Consider the following 21542-nt stretch of genomic DNA (forward strand, 5'->3'; position numbering starts at 1 on the left):
TTATAAAAAACGCGAAAAATGAATGAAGAGTTAAGTTTTCTCCACATAATCGAGTTGTGAATATGATAAACTGATTGTTTCAATGTAAATCTCACCAATTTCTTCCATACAAATGGTCTAAAAACAATTTTAAAAATCATTGAATTCGATTGTTTTTAAAAGCTCTGTTCCAGAACTAAAAAGTTTTTACAATTTTTACCACTTTTACACATTTTGCGTTCCCGTACACAAAATTTATATGAAAATCGTTTACGACTTTTACCACTTTATAAAGTACGGGAACAGGCCAAAAATTGTTTGGCATATTATTCAAACACCACACACACATACACAGTTTGTTTATATTGTTTTGAAGTTTTAGGCATACTCGAATGAAAAAAATTAAATTGACATAAAGCTTTGGCTAACCTTTCTTATTAAACCATGCAACGAGTAATTTAGTTAAGATGTTGTTCGCGAATTATTTTCAAAATGCAGATTTGTTCAACACTTTAAAGCAGTTTTTAAGAAACAAATTTTTAACGTGTTGTTGTCAGAGGCAAGGATCATTGCAGATTGCATGAAAAGAGTATCAATCAAAAAACTAAATCCAGTTTTTTAAAAAGTTTCATATATTGAGCGCAAATTTCAACGTCAAAAAAAAGTGGAGGGTTCTCCAAGTAAAACTGCAACCGAGTCCAAAAAAGAAAACCGCCAGATTTCGACTAAAAATTCTGTGAACTCTCATGCAAAATGGCTAGGATGGATTTTTTCTATTACTCAAACAATTTCCTTTTTACCTAAACCTACGTCTGTTCTTCTTCAGGCTCGATTGCTGTTTTCCTTGGCAATTTTTGTATTCTTCCTAGCTTGATTCGAGCTTACTAACGTTTGTTTACATCGCATTTTCGATAACGGAAGATCACGTTGACTGTTGTTTTGAGATGCAAAATTATTTTAACTCCAATAAATGGGAAAAATAAGCGATTCTTGCCGTCAAAGTGGTGTTGGAGAAACCTCCAGACTTTTTTGACGTTCAAATTTTGCGCCCAATTTATGAAACTTTTTAAAAAATTGGATTTAGTTGTTTGATTGTCACTCTTTTCATGCAATTTGAAATGATCCTTGCCTCTGACAACCACAGATTCGCCTCCTCTCCTTCTTGAAAACTGCTTTAAAGTGTTGAACAAATCTGCATTTTGAAAATAATTCGGAGACAACTTCTAAACTAAATTACTCGTTGGACATCGGCGATCTAAAAAAACAACGATTTGTACAAAGTTTTTCGCAAATTTATACGTGTACATCCGCAAAAATTGCCTTGAACCTATCATTACTTCGCACATAAAATAAGGAAAAAAAATTTTAAATTTTTATTTTGTCGCAAAACGAAATAACTGATATATTGACGTCATGGGGAATGCCCAACTCCAAAATACAAAATTATAAAATCCTATAAAGGTCATCTGAATTATGCAAAAATTACAAATTTACATGTGAACCTATGTTTATTTCGGGCACTGTAATACGATATATAGATAATTATAAGATAATTTTCGAAATAAAGTTGTAAAGTTCTATATTGTCGTATATTTTTGATGACTAATTCAATTTACAACAACTTGTTTTGAAAATTCATGTTCGATCAGCTGCGCATATGCATCTACCTTGATCATTGTGATATGTTTGAAATCAACAAAAAAATAAGTGTAAACACCGGGATGTATTTCTGGATTTCGTGAAATCCAGTGGATTTTAGAGCGCAAGTGTAAACTTGGCATAAACCACCTATATGCCACTCAAGACATCTTAAAACAATCTAATTTAGATTGTTGATGTAAATGTATTATAGTATAATTTCATACTAAATATTCCACTCTGATACAATATTTTTCAACCCTGCTGAAAAATACGAGCAAAAGGGAATATCCGAAATGTCATTTGTGTTTCTGTCTGTATTTCTGTTGGCTTCTATATTTGACGAGAGAAAAAGTAAAAATTTACAAGAAGAAAATTTTTGCAAAAAAAATCAAAAAATAAATACATAGTGAAATCGAAATATTGATAAGATCCGGGGTGTTCGTTTATTGTAAAATTGTAAAATGGAAAAATTCTCGAAACAAAATTCATAAAACAATATATAACACCAAAAACACCAAAGTAAGTTTCGGATTAGATTTTTGCGACAAAAATCGATGGCAGCAGAATCGCAGCAAAGCAAGTAATCCGTGTATAGTGGTGTGTGTGTGTATCTACATATGGAAAAAATCAGAAAACGTCGTTCGTTGAGTATTGTTGTTGAATCTTGGTTATAACAAGCTATACAGAAAAAAGTACTCGAAATAACGATGATATCTTACTAATATTTGAAATATTGTTGAAAAAAGTGAAAACTGACGTTGTACAAATTCCAGAATTCAAAGAAAAGTGCTAATTCGATGGCAGTAAATACGCGAAACTAATAAAATCTACAAATAATTAGTATCTACGGGAAATAAATCACTCATGTGTATCCAACAAATATAACAAAGGGAAATTAAACGGGGCATATTTCGTAATTAATTAAATGTGAAACGAATACTAAACAAACAACAATATTTACTTCAGGATATATTTGCTCGTCCAACAAAGTCTCCTCGTCCTTTAATGTCATCAAGGTCCCCAATTGTTCTTTCTGCAAGAACAACAAGAGAGACCAGACCAGTCAACAAACAATTAAAAATATACGTTTTTGTCATGCGTTGTTGTTGGTATTGTTGTGGATTTGTGTCTGTGTGCGACTGAATGGATGTATTTAACGGAATTTAAGGTTACGTTGATTTGTAAATAATATAAATTGTTAATTGTTTTCTTTAATGAAGTATAATTTAAAGCAAACAACAAACAAGCTGAAATACATGTTACGTATAAAACGTTCACAAGGATATGCTCTAATCAAATAAAACATTTATCTAAATATTTGCAAAAACCAACAGAATTTATCACTTCAGAATTGTTGCTAAAGCAAATGTATTGAAATTTAACAAATAAAACAACAACACAAAGTCATACTACTGCATAGTATTGATGACCAATGAACCGAAAAACATTATTGGCAGCAGCAACCGTAGGAAAATAAAGAAGGAAACTTTAGACGGAGTGACTGACTCATTTTCATTTTTTTTGCAGACATCGGTAGCGACAAACGTACACTCACTTTTTACCAGGTGCGTGTAGCAGGTTGAAAGGCAGGGAGTTCTAAAGCATTCACTGGCCCCTTCTCACATTATACGGCTTTGCGACTTCCTGTACTGAACAGCGGCTGTGCGATATTTGCGAGAACACAGTCCGTCCCGTCCCTCATTTTTGCGTAAAACAATATCATAGAATTATCAACTTGGTTTGGCAGTGTGCTGTTTACGAACTATATTTCCAACTGAGCGGCGACAAGACTTCATTTTACATTACTAATACTTCATCAAATCGTACGAAACGTCAAAACAACAAACAAACAAGGAAGCCAAGTACATCGCACCTCGCAGCAAGAAACCAGAAACAAATACAACACGGCCTACTTAAGAAAACTGCTAAAACCGAAAAGAAAAACCATTGGGGAAAAAGAAAGAAACACGTTGTCCTACGTACGTTTGCTGATATCCATTCATAAGAACGGAGAGGAGCCAGTAGTACTGTGTTGTTGTTGTCGTTGTGTTCGTGTTTTGGTTTATCCTGAGTGGCGTCTCATTTTGCCAGCAAGCATTCACAACCACCCACACTTTTTACAAAAAAGGAGAGACTGTTTTATGAGCTCTATGCCTTTTGCACGCTAGACATACCCTACCCTAACCACTATTTTCCTCCCTATTACTGTAGAGTATACAATAATAAAACTACTACGAATAAAACTTTAATACAACTCTTCCCTCAACGTCAACTTGCCATTCAGTTACAATGTCAACGGATAAGATCAAAGTTGCTGTCAGGGTGCGACCCTTTAACCGTCGTGGTAAGTTTCTGCTCAATGTTATTATTGTTCTAATTGTTGTATTGTAAAATGTATCTAAATATTGCGACATATTGCAGGAAACGAAACTCAAAAAATCTAACGTTTGGTAGCAATGTTTGTTTTTTTATTTTTAATGTTTTCTAATTCCTTACGAATTTAAAAGTTTTTTGTCTCATTTCTAATGAAGACCTACATGCAACTTGGCTCGTTATGGGCCTGTTTTTGTTATGATCTAAGAACAATATAATATTTTCAACATACATTAGGAACTCCTGACTGAAATAGTAAACTTTAAACTATATCGAAACCCCAGCAAAATGTAGGTAGCCAAAAAACTAGTTGAGTCCAAGTGATTCCGGACTACATATTTTTACGCGGAAGACGTCATGACTCGCCATTTGCATAACTCTATGGATATGAGTAACGAAAGATGTGTTTGAATAATTTTTGCGCAATACAAGCGGTCAATCAAGGCAACTAGAACAGGTAGAGGAAACTTGGGTAGGGGTATCAGAAAATGTTGAATATCTACTTTCGCGCGAAAAAACAAAGAAGTTCCACAAATGCTTAGGGAAACCAGTTTTAATGATTTTATAAAAGTGCAGTAAATTGCGTAAATTAATATAATTTCGGAACGAACAACCTAAAAAGTTTTCTACAAAAATGTATATATGTTCATCAGAGCTCCGAAATACTCGCTCGAATTCTACTCGCGAGTGAAATTCGAGCGAGTTCGAGCGGGAGTACTCGCGCGAGTGGAAAAAATAAAACGAGTATACTCTATTTTTACTCGTCACTCGCGAAGCATATTTCAGACTTCCTCGTTTTTACTCGCGAGTGAAAAGTGTTTGCGAGTACGAGTACATGAAGAGTACGAGTTTTGCAAGAAAAAACGAGTGGGAGTGAAAATGCTCGAAATAGAATACGAGTTTACTCGAAGAATAAAATCGAGTAAAAAGGAATTGATAAATTTTTGGAAATATTTTTGTTTAGTGTTGGTGGTAAGTTAATGGGGGGCAAGTTGAGGGTGCGCAAGTTGGGGGGGGGGGGGGGCAAGTTGAGGGCGGGGAAGTTGGGGGGGGGTTAAGTTGAGGGGGGCAAGTTGAGGGCGGGGAAGTTGAGGGGGGTTAAGTGGAGGGGGGGCAAGTTGAGGGGGGGCAAGTTGAGGGGGGGCAAGTTGAGGGGGGGCAAGTTGAGGGGGGGCAAGTTGAGGGGGGGCAAGTTGAGGGGGGGCAAGTTGAGGGGGGGCAAGTTGAGGGGGGGCAAGTTGAGGGGGGGCAAGTTGAGGGCGGGGAAGTTGAGTGGGGTTAAGTTGAGGGGGGTTAAGTTGAGGGGGGCAAGTTGAGGGGGGGCAAGTTGAGGGCGGGGAAGTTGAGGGGTGGCAAGCTGAGGGGGGGCAAGTTGAGGGCGGGGAAGTTGAGGGGGGGCAAGCTGAGGGGGTGCAAGTTGAGGGCGGGGAAGTTGAGGGGGGTTAAGTTGAGGGGGGGCAAGTTGAGGGGGGTTAAGTTGAGGGGGGCAAGTTGAGGGGGGGGGGGCAAGTTGAGGGGGGGGGGGCAAGTTGAGGGCGGGGAAGTTGAGGGGGGGTTAAGTTGAGGGCGGGGATTTTTTGTGTAATGCTGGTGGAAGTTGAGGGGGGGCAAGTTGTCCCCCCCTCAACTTAACCCCCCTCAACTTCCCCCCCTCAACTTAACCCCCCTCAACTTAACCCCACTCAACTTCCCCGCCCTCAACTTGCCCCCCCTCAACTTGCCCCCCCTCAACTTGCCCCCCCTCAACTTCCCCGCCCTCAACTTAACCCCCCTCAACTTCCCCGCCCTCAACTTAACCCCCTCAACTTCCCCGCCCTCAACTTGCCCGCCCTCAACTTGCCCCCCCTCAACTTGCCCCCCCTCAACTTGCCCCCCCTCAACTTAACCCCACTCAACTTCCCCGCCCTCAACTTGCCCCCCCTCAACTTCCCCGCCTTCAACTTGCCCCCCCTCAACTTGCCCCACCTCAACTTCCCCGCCCTCAACTTCCCCGCCCTCAACTTAACCCCCCTCAACTTAACCCCCCTCAACTTCCCCGCCCTCAACTTGCCCCCCCCCCCCCCCCTAAACTTCCCCCCATAAATTTCCCACCAGCATTACACAAAAAATTTTTCCAAAAATATATCAATTCATTTTTACTCGATTTTACTCTTCGAGTGAACTCGTACTCTATTCCGTGTATTTTCACTTCCACTCTTATTTTTAAACCCCGAGTACTCGCGAGTGCTCTCAAATAAAACAAAAGAGTGGAGAGTAAACTTCTTTTAAAACTCGCACTCTTCGAGTACTCCCACTCGCTGGTACTTTTCACTCGCGAGTAAAAACGAGCAAATCGGACTTTTTACTCCCACTCTTCGAGTACTCCCACTCGCGAGTACTTTTCACTCGCGAGTAAAAACGAGCAAATCGGAGCTCTGATGTTCATGTATGCGAACGTTGTGCACAAATCTGGCAATCATATTCATAATTTGCTGTAGTTTCGTAATGTTATACTCAGATGTGCCAGATACAACTTCCAAGGCATATAAAAGATGTGACATTAATAGAGCATAAGCCATTTTAACTTCAACAAATCAGTTTGCGTTTAATATAGCAGACTTTAGATTGAACGAAGTCAATCGAAGTAGTCAAAACTTAGCCTGTTATCTAATATTATTCCTAAGCATTTATGCTTCTCAAGAATATCTACAGCACAGTGTCCTATTAAATGTTGATATTGGGCAAATGAGTTCCAAAAAGGACCGCCTTTGTCTTAGCTGGGTTAATATGAAGATAATTATCCACAGTCCAGCTTAATGCCCTACCCAAACACGTATTAATCGTGTGCAAATATATGCAAAGAACATGAACTAAGATCCAAATATTCGAGTAAATCATTTATATAGATTTTAAAAAGTAATGGTCCCAATACCGATCCTTGAGGAATTTCAGATGTCAAAGATATAATTCTAGACGATATGCTATGTAATTCAACATACTGAGTTCGACCACTTACATATGACATTATCATGCTGAAATCGAAAACTTTAAATTTTCTTCAAGTTTACAAATCAGCATCTCGTTGAAAATGGAATAATTCGAATTACAAATGGAATAATTCGAATTTCTAATAGAATAATTTGAATTACAAATGGAATTCTCGAATTAACATTAAAATAACTCGAATTACATCTGAAAAAGGTGTAGAAATCTCTTAGTACATAATTCAAAAGATGAAAAACGTACTGTATCATGACGCTCTGTGGACTGCTCCAAGAAGAAGTTTTTAAAGTACTATTTCATCATAGAGTATCGGCCAAAACTAAAGCACACCCTCAGTACATTTTTTTTTAAATGAAAAATTTATTAAGAAATCCAAGTTGTAATTTTTATTTGTAAGTCCATAATTACATTTGGCAATTTTCCTTGCGGCAATTGTCAGTTTGTCGTGAGAGAGGGTGCTGAGAGGCAAAGGGTTACCATATGCCCCACCTCTCTCTCTCCTTCACATTGACAATTGCCGCAAGGAAATTGCCTAATGTAAATATGGACTATTTTTCTTTTTATTTCTTTTTATATAAAGAATTCAGAATGTAATAAACAAAAGTTCAAATTAACTGTTCTTTAATACATTCTGAATTATCTATGTTTATGTTTTGCAATAATAAAGAGATAAATAAATTAAAAGAAAACTACAAATAAAAATTACAACTTGGATTCCTTAATAAAAAAAATTAAAAAAAAAATGTACTGAGGGGGTGCTTTAGTTTTGGCCGATACTGTAACTGTTTCTATGTATTTTATTAAGCTAGAGCTAGATTCACCGTGATAAAGGCAACAAAATTTGCCCTATTTCTTTAGAATTATTGTTAAATATATTTACATATAAATAAAACCTACCACTAGAAAGTCACCGTATGAAATGTTTTATATTTTCATTATTTTTAATTTTTCTGAAAAGAAAAAGAATTTTTCTTTTTCTAAAAACCTGGAGCTATTGTTGGAATTGTTGTTCATATACCCACCTACGTAGACATTTTCATATTTCTATGATCTTGAAGTTGTTATTCTTATGTTTCATTTACTAACTAGCTTCTTTTTTGATATGTTCATCTTGGTTGGGGCCTTGTGATCTCGTCTTATATTAGGTCTGAAAATCAGCCTTTTGTTTCTACGACAAATATGGTTAGCAGCAATACATTAACAAGAGACTCAAATTCGTCCAGTGAACGTTACCACTATGACTCATGTCCCATTCATATGACGGAGGAGCTCCCATTAAAACGATCGTACTCGCTAAAAATGGCATTTTGTTTTCGCTTTTTTCGTATTTTTCTTTTAGCGCTGAGTGTATGCGGGCTTTTTATAATATTTTGCTTTTATCGCGGCTTTGTCGTTCTCTCTGTCATTTTATACCTACATACATACATATCTTCTTCCACCGTCCATAACTGAGCACTGAATAGTGGCAATGAAAATGTTTTAGCATTGCTCATATTTGTACAATTTCAACAGCAAACTCCACACACACATACATCATACGTTGCAATACAATTACAAACTATTTTATTATTATTATTTATTATATTTTTTCGTACATTTGTAATCTTACGAAAGTGTTTATGACTTAACAGTAGCTCTTCGTTCAATGTTTTGGTTTGTTCAGGTGTTGTTGGGGAAAGATAACATTTAGGAGAATAAATTCATTGAATTAACGTGGTACAGGAACGTCGAGGAAAGCGCCAATAGACGTCTATTACTTCTATATTCCTGAAATTCCGTAGGAAAGTGCTGAGGACTGAGATCAGAGGTCATTCATTGGATTTTCACTGACACCATGCGCACTATTTTTACTTATGGTTCTCTGATGTGGTCAAATGCTTTGGGGAAAGCACATCATCTACGTAACTTTAACAACGCCTAAAGTGCGACATCAATACTAATAACTGGTGCCATGAAGAGCACTCGACTGTAGGACAGAAACTGACAGCTAAGGCTATCAGAATTAGCATTGGGCTTGGAACAAATGAGTGATTAGATATCACCACATATGAACTTGGAGCAACAAATGTAGACGTTAGGGTTATGACTTTTTTACAGACTCTGTCGAAGATCGACCCCATCCAGCAATGCGATCCACCCCAATTGAGACAGGATCCATCGATGACGATTTGATCGATATCGATCTGTAATGATCGAGATGGCCCCATCTCTAACTACTTTTCGTACCTAAGTCTTGAAGTGTAAAGATCGCCCTGATCGTCACAAAACAACAACAGCCAGAATCGAGGCAACAACAACAACAGCCAGAAGCGAGTCAACAACAACAACCATGTACAGATTTCCCCTAAAGAACGAGGAATGTGCAATTATTTGTTCTAAATTACAGGCGTAATTTAGAGCCTTGAATATTGTAATATTTGTTGCCGGCAAATGCAACAACTTCAACACGGCAAATAAATATGGACACCACAAGTATTTAAATACTTACGTGATTTTGGTTTGGCACAATAAAAAAAGCACTTTAACTTTATAATAAAAACACTGCCAGGCGACAGATTTTACTTTTTAATTTTGTTTGGGGGGTTTTGGTTTGGGTCTTAAATTTGGCGATCAGGGCTATCTTCACACTTCACGACTTAGGTACGAAAAGTAGTTAGAGATGGGGCCATCTCGATCAAATCGTCATCGATGGATCCTGTCTCCATTGGGGTGGATCGCATTACTGGATGGGGTCGCACTTCGACAGACTCATATCCCTGTATCACAGCGTGATGAGTTTCTACATAATATTATGTACATAAAATTGTAATTATAAGGTGATTCGGCGAAAAAACCTCATGCACAAAATAATTTTAAAATTTGAATTTATCCAGAATTATAGGCACTTTTTGAAGTCACATTAAGCAGAAATATAATTGAAAATAAACTTTAGAGCCACACGAGATAACCAAACTGACATAAAATTTGTTTCTCACTAATTGTCATTGGTCCTGAGAAAAAAAATGTAAACGCTTTTTTAAAAGATACTTATTTTTTTAACAAAAAGAAATATATTTTTTCTGTATTTTTGTTAAAAAATTTATGTAATTAATTTTTTATTTAATGATATGTTGAACAAAAAAGCTGGAAAAATCATAAGCAAATGATCAACGTTGATAGTCAAGCGCACTTAAATCCCTCAAGTCCCACTCTATCAAGTGTGCGTCACTTTTGGTCTGCATAAACGCCTTGGAGACCCCAAAAATTAATCAATTGTGTTAGGTCATGGTACATTTAATTGGAAATTTGAAAGTGTTTAGCCAAAACTACTCATTTCGACGAACGACCATGTGCTTTGTTGTTTACACCGACTTAAAAAATCAAGCTGCAAAAGAAAATGGAATTAACTTGTGAAAATTTTCGTCTGATAATTTTTCAAAACTTTCGACGTGGATTATCACGGCAAGAGTGGATGGATAAACTTAAATCTTTGTATGGCAATGAAGGTCCATCCTATAGCACTGTGAAAATGAATTCACTGGTTAAATGAATTCAAATGTTGCCGAGGATCGCTCAAGGACGAAGGTCTTTTAGGGCGTCAAAAAACGGCGGTTATGACGTGAGGTAGAGAAATACTTGGGCTTTTCTTTCACCATCATTCATTCGATATTGCATGAACACATGGCGGGCAAAAAAAAGTTTTGTTTGTTTGTTTTGTTGTTTAATTTCGAAAAAATACTATCGCGGTGCTTCTATAGACGTTTATAAGATTGTCCCAATTGACGAATCATGGATCTAAGCGTTTGGTTTGAGCACATGAAACAAAAAAAATCATATTGAACAATGCTTTAGAAAACAATAAAACTATTTTTGATAATAAATATTCTCGTTTTCATTATTAGTGCAAAAACCTATATAGAAGCCCTCGCATATTACCCTCCAGAGGCATTTTTTAAGAAGAACTGTGTCACCGCCTGCAGTGTTCTTATAATTCATCCAACGATATAATTGATTTTCCTTATACCTCGTCTCTAAAATACATAACATTAACCACAAGATTGCCTTTTAATGGGTCATGAAATGTTACCGAAAAATTTTACTCACATATTATTACTGCAAACGTTTCGCAATAAGTGTTAGAAGCTACGCCAAAGACCTCTACCCGATAGAGTGATATCAGCTGATTGACATTGTGTTTCAGTATGATTAACTATCAGTGACAGTCACACATATTTAGTTCTGATTAAACATTTATCGCTCTTTGATGACGAGTTTTCCACTATCTGAAGCATTGATACCCTTACACAGACACACGGACGTCATTTTACACAACGACAACTACAATCGTCCCGACCCTTGATTATATGAACTGGTCTTTGAACATCAAATTACGTATTTGTTTCTCTTCCGTCTGTTGTCCGTGTTTTTGGGTTTTCTGGTATTTTCTTATGCCATGGAATTAGTCTAGCGTTGGAATATGCCATTACAGGTTTTTCTTGTTGCTATATTTTTATTATGCATTTTGTTGGGCTACAACACAATAGAGAGGAGGTCACAATAAAAATTTATGTTTATGGCCAAAAAGTTTTGTATTGTTTCACACACGTACATATATATGAAACTTGAAAAAAGAAGAAGAGTTTTAAACATACATATACACGCATATATTTAACGCCCTTCCCCTGACGTTCTATCCTACCATCTGAGCTACTGTCGGATAACATGCATGAATGACAAATGAAACAGTTTTTTCTTTATTGTAAGCAAATGTATAGATCAAAAGGAAAAGAACTTACTGCTGATTTGTGTAGACGCCACTTAGGAAAACTCGGTGGACACACTTTCTATTTACTTTCTACCTTTGCTCAAGAGGGTTTGTGTTAAGAGTATATTATTGTTTCATTAAAATATGGTTTTCTCTTCAGCCATGTCTGTCCGCCATTGCCATCAGCTTGTAAAAGCAGCAGCAACAACATTTATATACCGAAATGTCTTTGGCCAGGTCAACAATAGAAACTTGTATTGACAATAGTTAACCTATTCATACCTACGCTATGTTTCCCCCTTTCGTGTTAGTTGGTCATTGTGGTATACCATTGTTTAGTATTGTTGAATGGTAGAGGGTATACGTAAATGACTTAACACTACTCCTCCCCAGTTATTATAATTAGCGATTGATTATATATTGGACAAGACATACTACATGTGCTTTGTTGGTATTATTGTTCCTTACTGTTTATTGCTCGCTATGAGATCAAAATTTCCATGAGATTTTGTGATAAGCAACAGTCAAGTGTTAACACAGATATGCCCAATGTCCTATATGTAGTACAGCCAGAATTCTTGTTGACATGATACTTTACTGTTATGGAAGTACCGTTTTTTTATTTTGACACACTTAGTACCCATCAATACCTCGTAAGAGATTTACTAATCGAATTATTTTTTGCTACTATTGTTGAGTGATTGGATAATTAATTAGTGATGAATTGCGTTATGATCGATTGGGCCAATTTCTCGTGAATGGCTAATTTTCAGGAAAATTTTATAGCAGTCTATCATAAAAAAAAACCTTTACTAGATGCCGGAAATATGGCATAGTATTACATGTATAATATTTTGTGTCGTATCACTCATAGTAAGGTCATGTGCCCAATGTACTATATATACTCGTAGGACGGCTTCAAAAACCGTTTTTTTTAATAAATGCTTAAAAACCTATAAGCACAGTGTTTTTATTTCTCATTTACTTCCAAAATAACATAGAACTACTTTTGAAATCATCAAGGCCAAGTAATGAATTAATTATGACATTTGATGAATTGGCCCTCGTCATGTCTATGGATGAATGGAAATTGGAAACAATGCTAGGTTTTTGACTTATGACGATTTGGAAATAGTTGGACCCACATCGTTTTGTATTTTATAATCTACACATGGTTTAAAAAATCAGATTTTGAAAAGTGTACCGTTAATTTTTGTAAAGCATTATTATGATTTAACCCTTCGTTGGACACCAATATTGTTTTTCATATTCGTAACACAAGAGTCTGGCCAGACTCATATAATTATTTATATTTTTTTAGTAAACTTAATTAACATTTCAATACAAAAAGTTGTAGAATATGTTTAAAGGACCCTAATCTTTAATAAATAATCCTTATTTGTCAAAAAACATGCCGAAAAACTATACATATGCCTACGAAGTAAACAATTCGTAGTTTTCTTGTCTCTATGCTCGAAAATCCTATTTATATTTCATTTTGAAGCACTTTATTTTAGTTTTGGCCTATTATTCAGAATGAAGTGTGTCTATTTTATAACTTTACAGCTTATTGCAGTGCAATAACGATGATTTCAAGAGGTAAATAAAGGCATATATCTTAAGGATTTTCTTATAATTCATGTGGAGAATCCTTTATTTGGACCAATCCACCCCACAAAAAGAGCAGAAAAGCTAAGTATTGGGTTTTATTAGTCCAGTTATATGTATAATTGTCTAGAATACAAGTGTAACCCTATTTGCAAGGGATTTTTTTAGGTTGTGGTACATTCACTGATTTCAAACCCATATCCTGTTTTTTCGACCTTTTTATGTGCAATTTTGAAGACATGGTAGGGTGAAATGTGACAAGTTTCATAAAATGGTATTCATATTGTCAAATAATGTAGGAAAAATCAAATTTTAAGAAAAATTTTCAATAAAAAATGGGTGGGGTCTGGCCAGACTCATGTGTTACGAATGTGATACGTATGTCAAAAAATCCTTGTAGCTCCTTTTGACTTCTTGTTTCATTCATTTGAAAGGTAAGAAAATTTCATGAAGCTACCAGGAATCTCAGGTTCATAGCTTTATTGTAACCCAGTTTAAAATGCAAAATAAAATGAAAAAGGCCTGGCCAGACTCTGGTGTCCAACGGAGGGTTAAACACTACAGCAACCAACTAAAAAAGCAAAAAAAAAAACAAGATTTACTACAACCGCTAACAAATGTCTAAAATTAAACTTCTGTGAATTGTGTTATGACACTACTTCCACTAACATTAATCCGTAAATCATTTATAATTAGTCATGTTTAAATCGTTACAACTTGAGAGATTCACTAGGGCAGATTGTACTACTTTATAGAAAGTGAATGGGAAATTATCACTGATAATTATAATCATCATCATCCGATCCGATCAAAATCTCCTGAGCCAGGTTTGAGATTAAGGTTGGATCTAATTTCTAAGTCATAATTTTTATCAAAAAGCAAGAAAAACTAATTGTTGTGAACTCTTTGTGCAGGGAGTGACTTAGTTTTTCAGATTTGAGAATAAAAATCATCCATCCGGTGCGGGAGATTTTTAAGACTGGAAAGTTTTAATCGGCCATAGGATCCTTGGATCACTTATTAAAATGTTTTTAAGATTTACATCATCGGCTGCACGGGACCTCCACACCGCGAATCCAAGAAGTTATAATCCTTAATATTTTATTGAAACAACAACAATGGGGCTGGATTAGACTATTTAAAAAATAACAATTGTAGCTGCTATCCAAATACTACTTTGCATCATTGTTAAAATGGGATTTTCTACTTTCATAGTCAGATTTTGTTTTTGGAAGGTCCCCAACCAAAACTGTGATATTCGTCATTATTATTAAAATCGCAAAAATGAAAAGTTGGGTTCTATTAGCGGCTATTGCAATATCTTCGTTATTTGACCACCTACGACAACCTACGTTACATCGTTGCAAAGGTGATATTTTCTACTTTCATTAGCCTCAGGCTTTGCTTTTGATATACCCCATATAGAAGCGGAGATATTCGCTTTGAAATAAAATGTTGACTTTTTCTCCAAATAAGTTTTTTGCCCATTCCGACCCCTGAATATTATCCGATCATCACCAAATTCATTGTGGTATATTATATGTATGTCCATTATTTCGAAGCGTTAAAAACTTTTTAGCCAAATCCAACTTAAAATACCCTCCCCACATAGTGGTGTAGGGTATAAAAAGGTATTTAATTGTTTCCGATTGATAAAGTAAAATTTTCAAATACAGTTGAACCTCGATTATCCGTGAATCGATTATCCGGGAACCTCCATTATCCGTGATAGAAAAGAAATGTTGGACTTTTTTCCATTTCTTCTATTTTTCGTTATAAACTTCGTTATAAACACACTATCCAATTAATCTGATTAAGCAAACAGAAGGTAAACAAACAAAAACTGGAAATACTCCCGTATTACACAATTTGTGTATTTATGGTATCACAAAAACCATGGGACAATGTTCATTCAGATCAATCTGATGATGATGATATTATATATCCTTCTAAAATTTGGAGGATTACCGTAACGAATTTAATAAAAATTGCAGACTTTCATATTATTGTACAATATTATGTCATTTTTACTTAAAAAATATGTTCAAACACTGCGTAAAAGCATTGCCTCCATTATCCGGGAAAATCGATTATCCGTAATGCCTCCGGTCCCGACTATCACGGATAATCGAGGTCCGACTGTAGTTTATATATACGTACGAGGGCTGTTGGTTGCCAGACATTTTCATTGGAAATGTTGGTTTTTTAGCATAAACGTATTCAGTACGGTTTGACGTATGACCATGTGTTGCATTGTTTACTGCGACTTGTAATATCAATTTGCAAAAAAAAGACGGATTTAACTTGTGAACATTTTCGTTCGATCATTTCTCAAAGCTTTCGACATGGATTATAACGGCAAGAGTGCATCGATCAACTTAAATCTTTGTATGGCGATGAAGAAGCATACTATTTTAATGTGAAAATGAATTCACTAGTTTAATGAATTCAATCGAGGTTCAACAACGGCCGTTTTGCCAGAGAACATTGATGTCGCGCCTGAACATATACATAATTGATGATCGTCTTGTGACATACCGCCATATAGAGACATCCATTCAATATTGCATGATCCATCACAGTTTGACAATCGCTTAAAAGTGATCGTTTCGATTGGTGCAAAGGAATTCTGAAGAAATACGATGGCGATGCTTCCTCACATGTGACGCATCATGGATCTATGTGTATGAGCACGAATCAAAACAGCAATCGACCGCATGGGCCTTCTAAGACTAGCGAAATCTAACGAAAGTTGTTCTTGGAAGAAGTTCTTCGAAAGCTACAGCTTGATAAACCCAGGACGGTTAATTCTGAGTGGTACACTACAATTTGTTTGCCTGAAGTTTCAGATAAATGCGAAAAACGAACAAGAGAAGACGAATCTTTGTGCACGATTCGAGCTCTCTTCGACTCAAACCAGCGCCCTTTTGCCCGGCCAAAACGTGGCATTGATGGGTAATCTTCCGAACAACCCTGACATGGAACCCAATGAATTCTTATTTCCGCACATCAATAAAAAATGTGTGGTCAACGATTTTCGTCGGCAGAAGATTATGTTGAATCGTTCAAAAACCATGTTTTAGAGATGTATCAATTGGAGTGGAGTTCTTCGACAATTGGTTTGAGCGCATGCAAAAGTTCATAAATCATATTGGGGAATACTTTGAAAAACAATATAACCATTCTTGATGATAACTACACACATTGTCAAAAAAAGGACAAACGTTAGTATGCATACTTTTCGCTTAATTCAAGAAATGTATTCATTTGCTAAACAAAGTTCAGTTTAAATTTAATTTTTGCAACATAAATGGTACTTAAAAAATAACTTTTGTTTAGATCTTCCTGATAAATAAACTTCTTATGCGACAGTAAAAAAAGTTATAACAATTAATGGACAAAATAATTAACACATTTTGTAAATAATTAATTTACATTCAATGGTTTTAGGATAGATTGTAATTAATTTAGTATGTTTATGTTATTAGTATTTGGTGCATCCACCTTTTTTTGATTGACTTTTTGTATTCTTTTTGGTATTTACTGTAATTTTCAAAAGTTATTTATATTATATTTATATTTATAAATTCCTAAGTTGATCTTGAAAAACCAAAAAATTAATGGATTTTGGTCTAACCTTGGATACTTATATTTTTTGGTAGCTGATTTCATTTTTCATATTATTTAAAACTCATACGGGTCATTAAAGGGCACCTTTTGGTCCTTTCTCCTATAAAATCAGATCAAAATATTCTACAAATTTGTTCGCCATAAATTTACATCTGCCACAAATTCTCTCTATGACAAAGGAAAATTCAACATACTAAACTTTCTTGAGATAATAGGTTTGTCCTCGTACTCGATAAATTTTACAAAATCTTGCTGAAATAAATTTTCACCAACTTTTCCAATATACAATTTGGTGTGTCTTTTTACTAACTAAATGTTGCTGAAACAATTTTCAGCAACTTTTCCTTTATACAACTGTCAAAATTCGAAATATTTGTAATAATTATTACAAATTATAGAGTACACGGACAGGCATATTATTACAAATTAGGGTTGTCCTTGTACTTTCTAAATGTTGCTGAAACATTTTTTTTGCAACTTTTTCTTTAGAAACATTTTTCATAAATATGCCTGTCTGCGCACTCGATAATTTGTAATAATTTGGTGTGCATTTTTACTTACTAAATGTTGCTGTAAGTAAGTAAGTAAAAAGACACCCCTTATCACGTATAAAGACACAGCTATTATCGAGTACACGGAAAGGCATAATATTACTAAAAAGTTTTAAAATGCATATGTAATAACTTTAATATGATCTAAACGGTATCCTATGGAAAACATTTAATATGCGCTCTTGTTTCTTATCCGTGCTGTTACAAGAGCACCGTGATTGACATAAAGGAAAAATTGTATTAACACATTTTAAAAAATTAAGAAAAAAATAGTAGTGATTCGAATTCCACTACCAACATTTTTGTAATTGGTCGAAGTTTAATACAAAAAAATTCAAGAAAATCAAAGAGTACAATCATTGTTAAAAATTTATTTTTAATTTTAAATCGCGAAAATTGCATCCAAGCCCACTGTCCATATTTTTTATTATATGGCTGATAAAACAACAAAAAATACAAAAAAAAGATTTTTTCTATTTGGACCAATATTAAAGAAGTTATGAGTATTTTTTGCACATCTGAAAATATACTAAAATGTTTTGCTGATGAGCAGAATCACCACAGAAACACAAAAACGTTATTTTAAATTCAGATTTGGGAATAGGAAAAAGTCAGCGATGACCAAGTCTGATGAAAATTGAGCTTGAGGAATGATAACGGTTTTGTTTTTGGCCAAAAACTCACGGTGTGTAAGCTGGTGCGTTATCATGGTGCGAAATCTATGATTGGTTTTTCCACTATTCTGCGCGTTTCAGACGAATTCGCGCAAGCGTCGTATAACTTCAAGGCAGTATTCCTTATTGCCCGTACAACCTTGTGACAAGAATTCATGATGCACCCACCCATGATTTTTTTTTTTTTTTTTTTGATCAGAATACAGTGCTATACTGTTTGAATAATAAATATGCCATACATATGGAAACAATTGAATTCAATGATTTTTTTAATTGTTTTCAGATCATTATTTGTATGAAAGAAATTCTTCAGTTATGCAATGGGACAAACATTTAATCATATCCACAATTTTGAAGTTATGTGAATTCAGGAAACCTGATTCTACAAATATTTTCGATATTGATGTACCTTATATCTTATACTATGCGTATAACAATGTTAGGAATTTATTAATTCATTGTAATGGTAGAACAGTTGAAACCAATTTTCAAGTACATAAACCGGTAAATGAAGTACATGTAAATTAGCTAGCGAATTTAACTTTGAACTTTAATTTCAACTTTGAATACCCATAGATGTAGATAAAAGCTCATACCTATATTGTTTGCAAATACAATACCTTTTTTTAAATTTAAATTATATCTTCCATTAAAAATACTTTACTTTTAATAATATTTAGAATTAATAAATATTAAAATTAAATTAATTTTTAGAACTGGAACTTGGAACAAAATGCATTGTGGAAATGGATAAACATCAGACCATACTTCATAATCCGCCGGCCATAGACAAAATAGAAAGGTTTGATATAAAAACAATAAATAGATTTAAATTGCTGATATTAAACGTGTATATTTTAGCCGCAAACCTCCAAAGACTTTTGCTTTCGACCATTGTTTCTATTCGTTGAATGCCGATGACGAGAAGTATGCATCACAAGAAACCGTATTTGATTGTTTAGGCCGAGACATTCTGGACAATGCATTTCAGGGTTATAATGCCTGTATATTCGCTTACGGACAGACAGGTAAGATACAAAATCCAATAACATAATTTCTTACATTTACAAAATTGTATATATATATAGGTTCTGGCAAATCATACACAATGATGGGGTCACAAGAATCCAAAGGTATTATACCGCGCTTGTGTGACAACTTATTCTCTGCCATTGCCAGCAAAACTACTCAAGACCTAATGTACAAAGTAGAAGTCTCATATATGGAAATCTACAATGAAAAAGTTCACGATCTTCTTGATCCGAAACCAAACAAACAGTCATTGAAAGTTCGGGAGCACAATGTTATGGGACCTTATGTTGATGGTCTGTCACAGCTAGCTGTTGCATCGTACATGGACATCGATAATCTGATGACCGAGGGAAATAAGTCGCGTACTGTGGCTGCGACAAATATGAATGCTGAATCTTCAAGATCACATGCGGTTTTCTCAGTTGTCCTAACGCAAATACTGACGGACCAAGCAACTGGAGTAACGGGTGAAAAGGTCTCCCGAATGTCACTTGTTGATTTAGCTGGTTCGGAAAGAGCCGTTAAAACGGGCGCTGTGGGAGATCGGCTCAAGGAAGGCTCAAATATAAACAAGTAAGAAACTAGTCCTAATCCCTAAAATTTCTAAATCGTCCTTATCTCTGCTTCTCACCGTAGATCTCTGACAACACTTGGTTTGGTCATCTCCAAATTGGCGGATCAATCGAATGGTAAAAAAGGAAGCAATGATAAATTTGTTCCGTATCGAGATTCGGTACTGACTTGGCTTCTGAAAGACAATCTAGGTGGCAATTCTAAAACGGTTATGGTTGCTACTATTTCACCATCTGCGGACAATTTCGAAGAAACTCTTTCCACATTACGTTATGCAGACCGTGCTAAGCGTATCATCAATCATGCAGTTGTCAATGAAGATCCCAATGCACGTATTATACGGGAGTTGCGTCATGAGGTGGAAACCTTACGTAATATGCTTAAGCATGCGACGGGATCGCCTGTGGGAGACATCAATGACAAATTGGCTGAAAGTGAAAACTTAATGAAGCAGATCTCACAAACATGGGAAGAGAAACTTGTGACTACTGAACGCATTCAAAATGAACGCCAACAGGCGCTAGAGAAAATGGGCATTAGTGTTCAGGCCAGTGGCATAATGGTGGAGAAAAACAAATATTATTTGGTCAATTTAAATGCGGATCCATCTCTAAATGAGTTGTTAGTTTACTACTTGAAGGAACGGACTCTGATTGGAGGACATACCATGAGTGGTCCTCAACCTGACATCCAACTATCAGGACTTGGAATACAGCCCGAACACTGTGTTATCACCATTGTAGATGGTGGCCTCTTTTTGGAACCCTTCCCTGGCGCACGTTGTTTTGTAAATGGCACCGCGGTCGTTAATAAAGTACCTCTTCACAATGGCGATCGTATCTTGTGGGGTAATCACCATTTCTTCCGCGTCAACTGTCCGAAATCAGCTAGTACCAACATGAACTCAGAGCCGCAAACACCAGCTCAATTTATTGACTATAACTTTGCTCGTGATGAAATTATGCAAAACGAGTTAAGTAACGACCCCATTCAAACAGCGATAGCTAGATTGGAGAAGCAACACGAAGAGGACAAACAGGTTGCTTTGGAAAAACAAAGACAGGAGTACGAACGGCAGTTCCAACAACTACGCAATATTCTTTCCCCCAGCACACCCTACGCTCCATACACACCTTATGATCCCTTGCGCTTGGGTAAAATTACCCCAAACACCCCAACTTCTCAAATGCGTGTCGAGAAGTGGGCACAGGAACGAGATGAAATGTTTAAACGTTCACTAGGTCAATTGAAGAATGACATAATGAGGGCTAATGCCTTGGTGCAAGAAGCCAATTTCCTTGCGGAAGAAATGGAAAAGAAAACTAAATTTTCGGTTACACTTCAGATACCACCCGCAAATCTTAGCCCCAACAGAAGGGTAAGTGAATACTTATAAATAAGGGGGTCAATTGTAATTAATAAACGCCATTGATGTCTTTAGCGAGGAGCCTTTGTTAGCGAACCAGCTATTCTTGTGAAAAGGACTAATTCTGGCAGCCAAATCTGGAGTATGGAAAAGTTGGAAAATAAATTAATAGATATGCGTGAAATGTACCAAGAACACAAGGAACGGATTCTCAATGGTTTGGTAAGTGGCGAAAACATTATCTTCTTACCACCACTTTGTATATCACGTCGCTTCAAAGACCCTGTAAATAATTGTTGGAGGCCTACTGTGATTAACAAAGTACATGGTAGGAACTTTTTCACTTTTTGTATGCCAATTTATCAGACACCTATATTGTTGAACACATC

At 35.8% G+C, this 21542-nt stretch overlaps 2 protein-coding genes across 35 annotated transcripts in view; one reads left to right on the plus strand and one right to left on the minus strand.

The window, feature by feature from the left end:
• The window catches only part of LOC141406749 (nose resistant to fluoxetine protein 6-like), an 81681-nt gene that overhangs the window by 50725 nt on the left and 9414 nt on the right, over positions 1 to 21542 (minus strand). The window contains exon 1 of one of the 12 annotated variants that reach the window (XM_073992752.1): positions 1845 to 1932. The exons of the other annotated variants lie outside the window; for them this stretch is intronic. The gene's annotated coding sequence lies outside the window, so the exon portion shown is untranslated. Of the gene's footprint in view, positions 1 to 1844; positions 1933 to 21542 lie in introns of those variants that run through there. 12 annotated transcript variants of the gene reach the window in all.
• The window catches only part of Khc-73 (Kinesin heavy chain 73), a 41334-nt gene continuing 21682 nt past the window's right edge, over positions 1891 to 21542 (plus strand). For 3 of the 23 annotated variants that reach the window (XM_073992723.1, XM_073992731.1, XM_073992737.1), the window contains exons 1-7: positions 1920 to 2139; positions 3832 to 3964; positions 18897 to 18984; positions 19044 to 19210; positions 19271 to 19787; positions 19851 to 21165; positions 21229 to 21375. In XM_073992723.1, the coding sequence (XP_073848824.1) occupies positions 3910 to 3964; positions 18897 to 18984; positions 19044 to 19210; positions 19271 to 19787; positions 19851 to 21165; positions 21229 to 21375 (2289 nt within the window). In that variant the 5' untranslated portion in view covers positions 1920 to 2139; positions 3832 to 3909. Of the gene's footprint in view, positions 2789 to 2840; positions 3086 to 3147; positions 3965 to 18896; positions 18985 to 19043; positions 19211 to 19270; positions 19788 to 19850; positions 21166 to 21228; positions 21376 to 21542 lie in introns of all 23 variants that reach the window. The other 20 variants (XM_073992727.1, XM_073992732.1, XM_073992739.1 and 17 more) reach the window with 12 other exon arrangements.

Source organism: Musca autumnalis, unplaced genomic scaffold, assembly GCF_047663935.1.
Source record: "Musca autumnalis isolate F117 unplaced genomic scaffold, ASM4766393v1 scaffold_5, whole genome shotgun sequence".
In the NCBI taxonomy this organism is placed as follows: Eukaryota; Metazoa; Arthropoda; class Insecta; order Diptera; family Muscidae; genus Musca; species Musca autumnalis.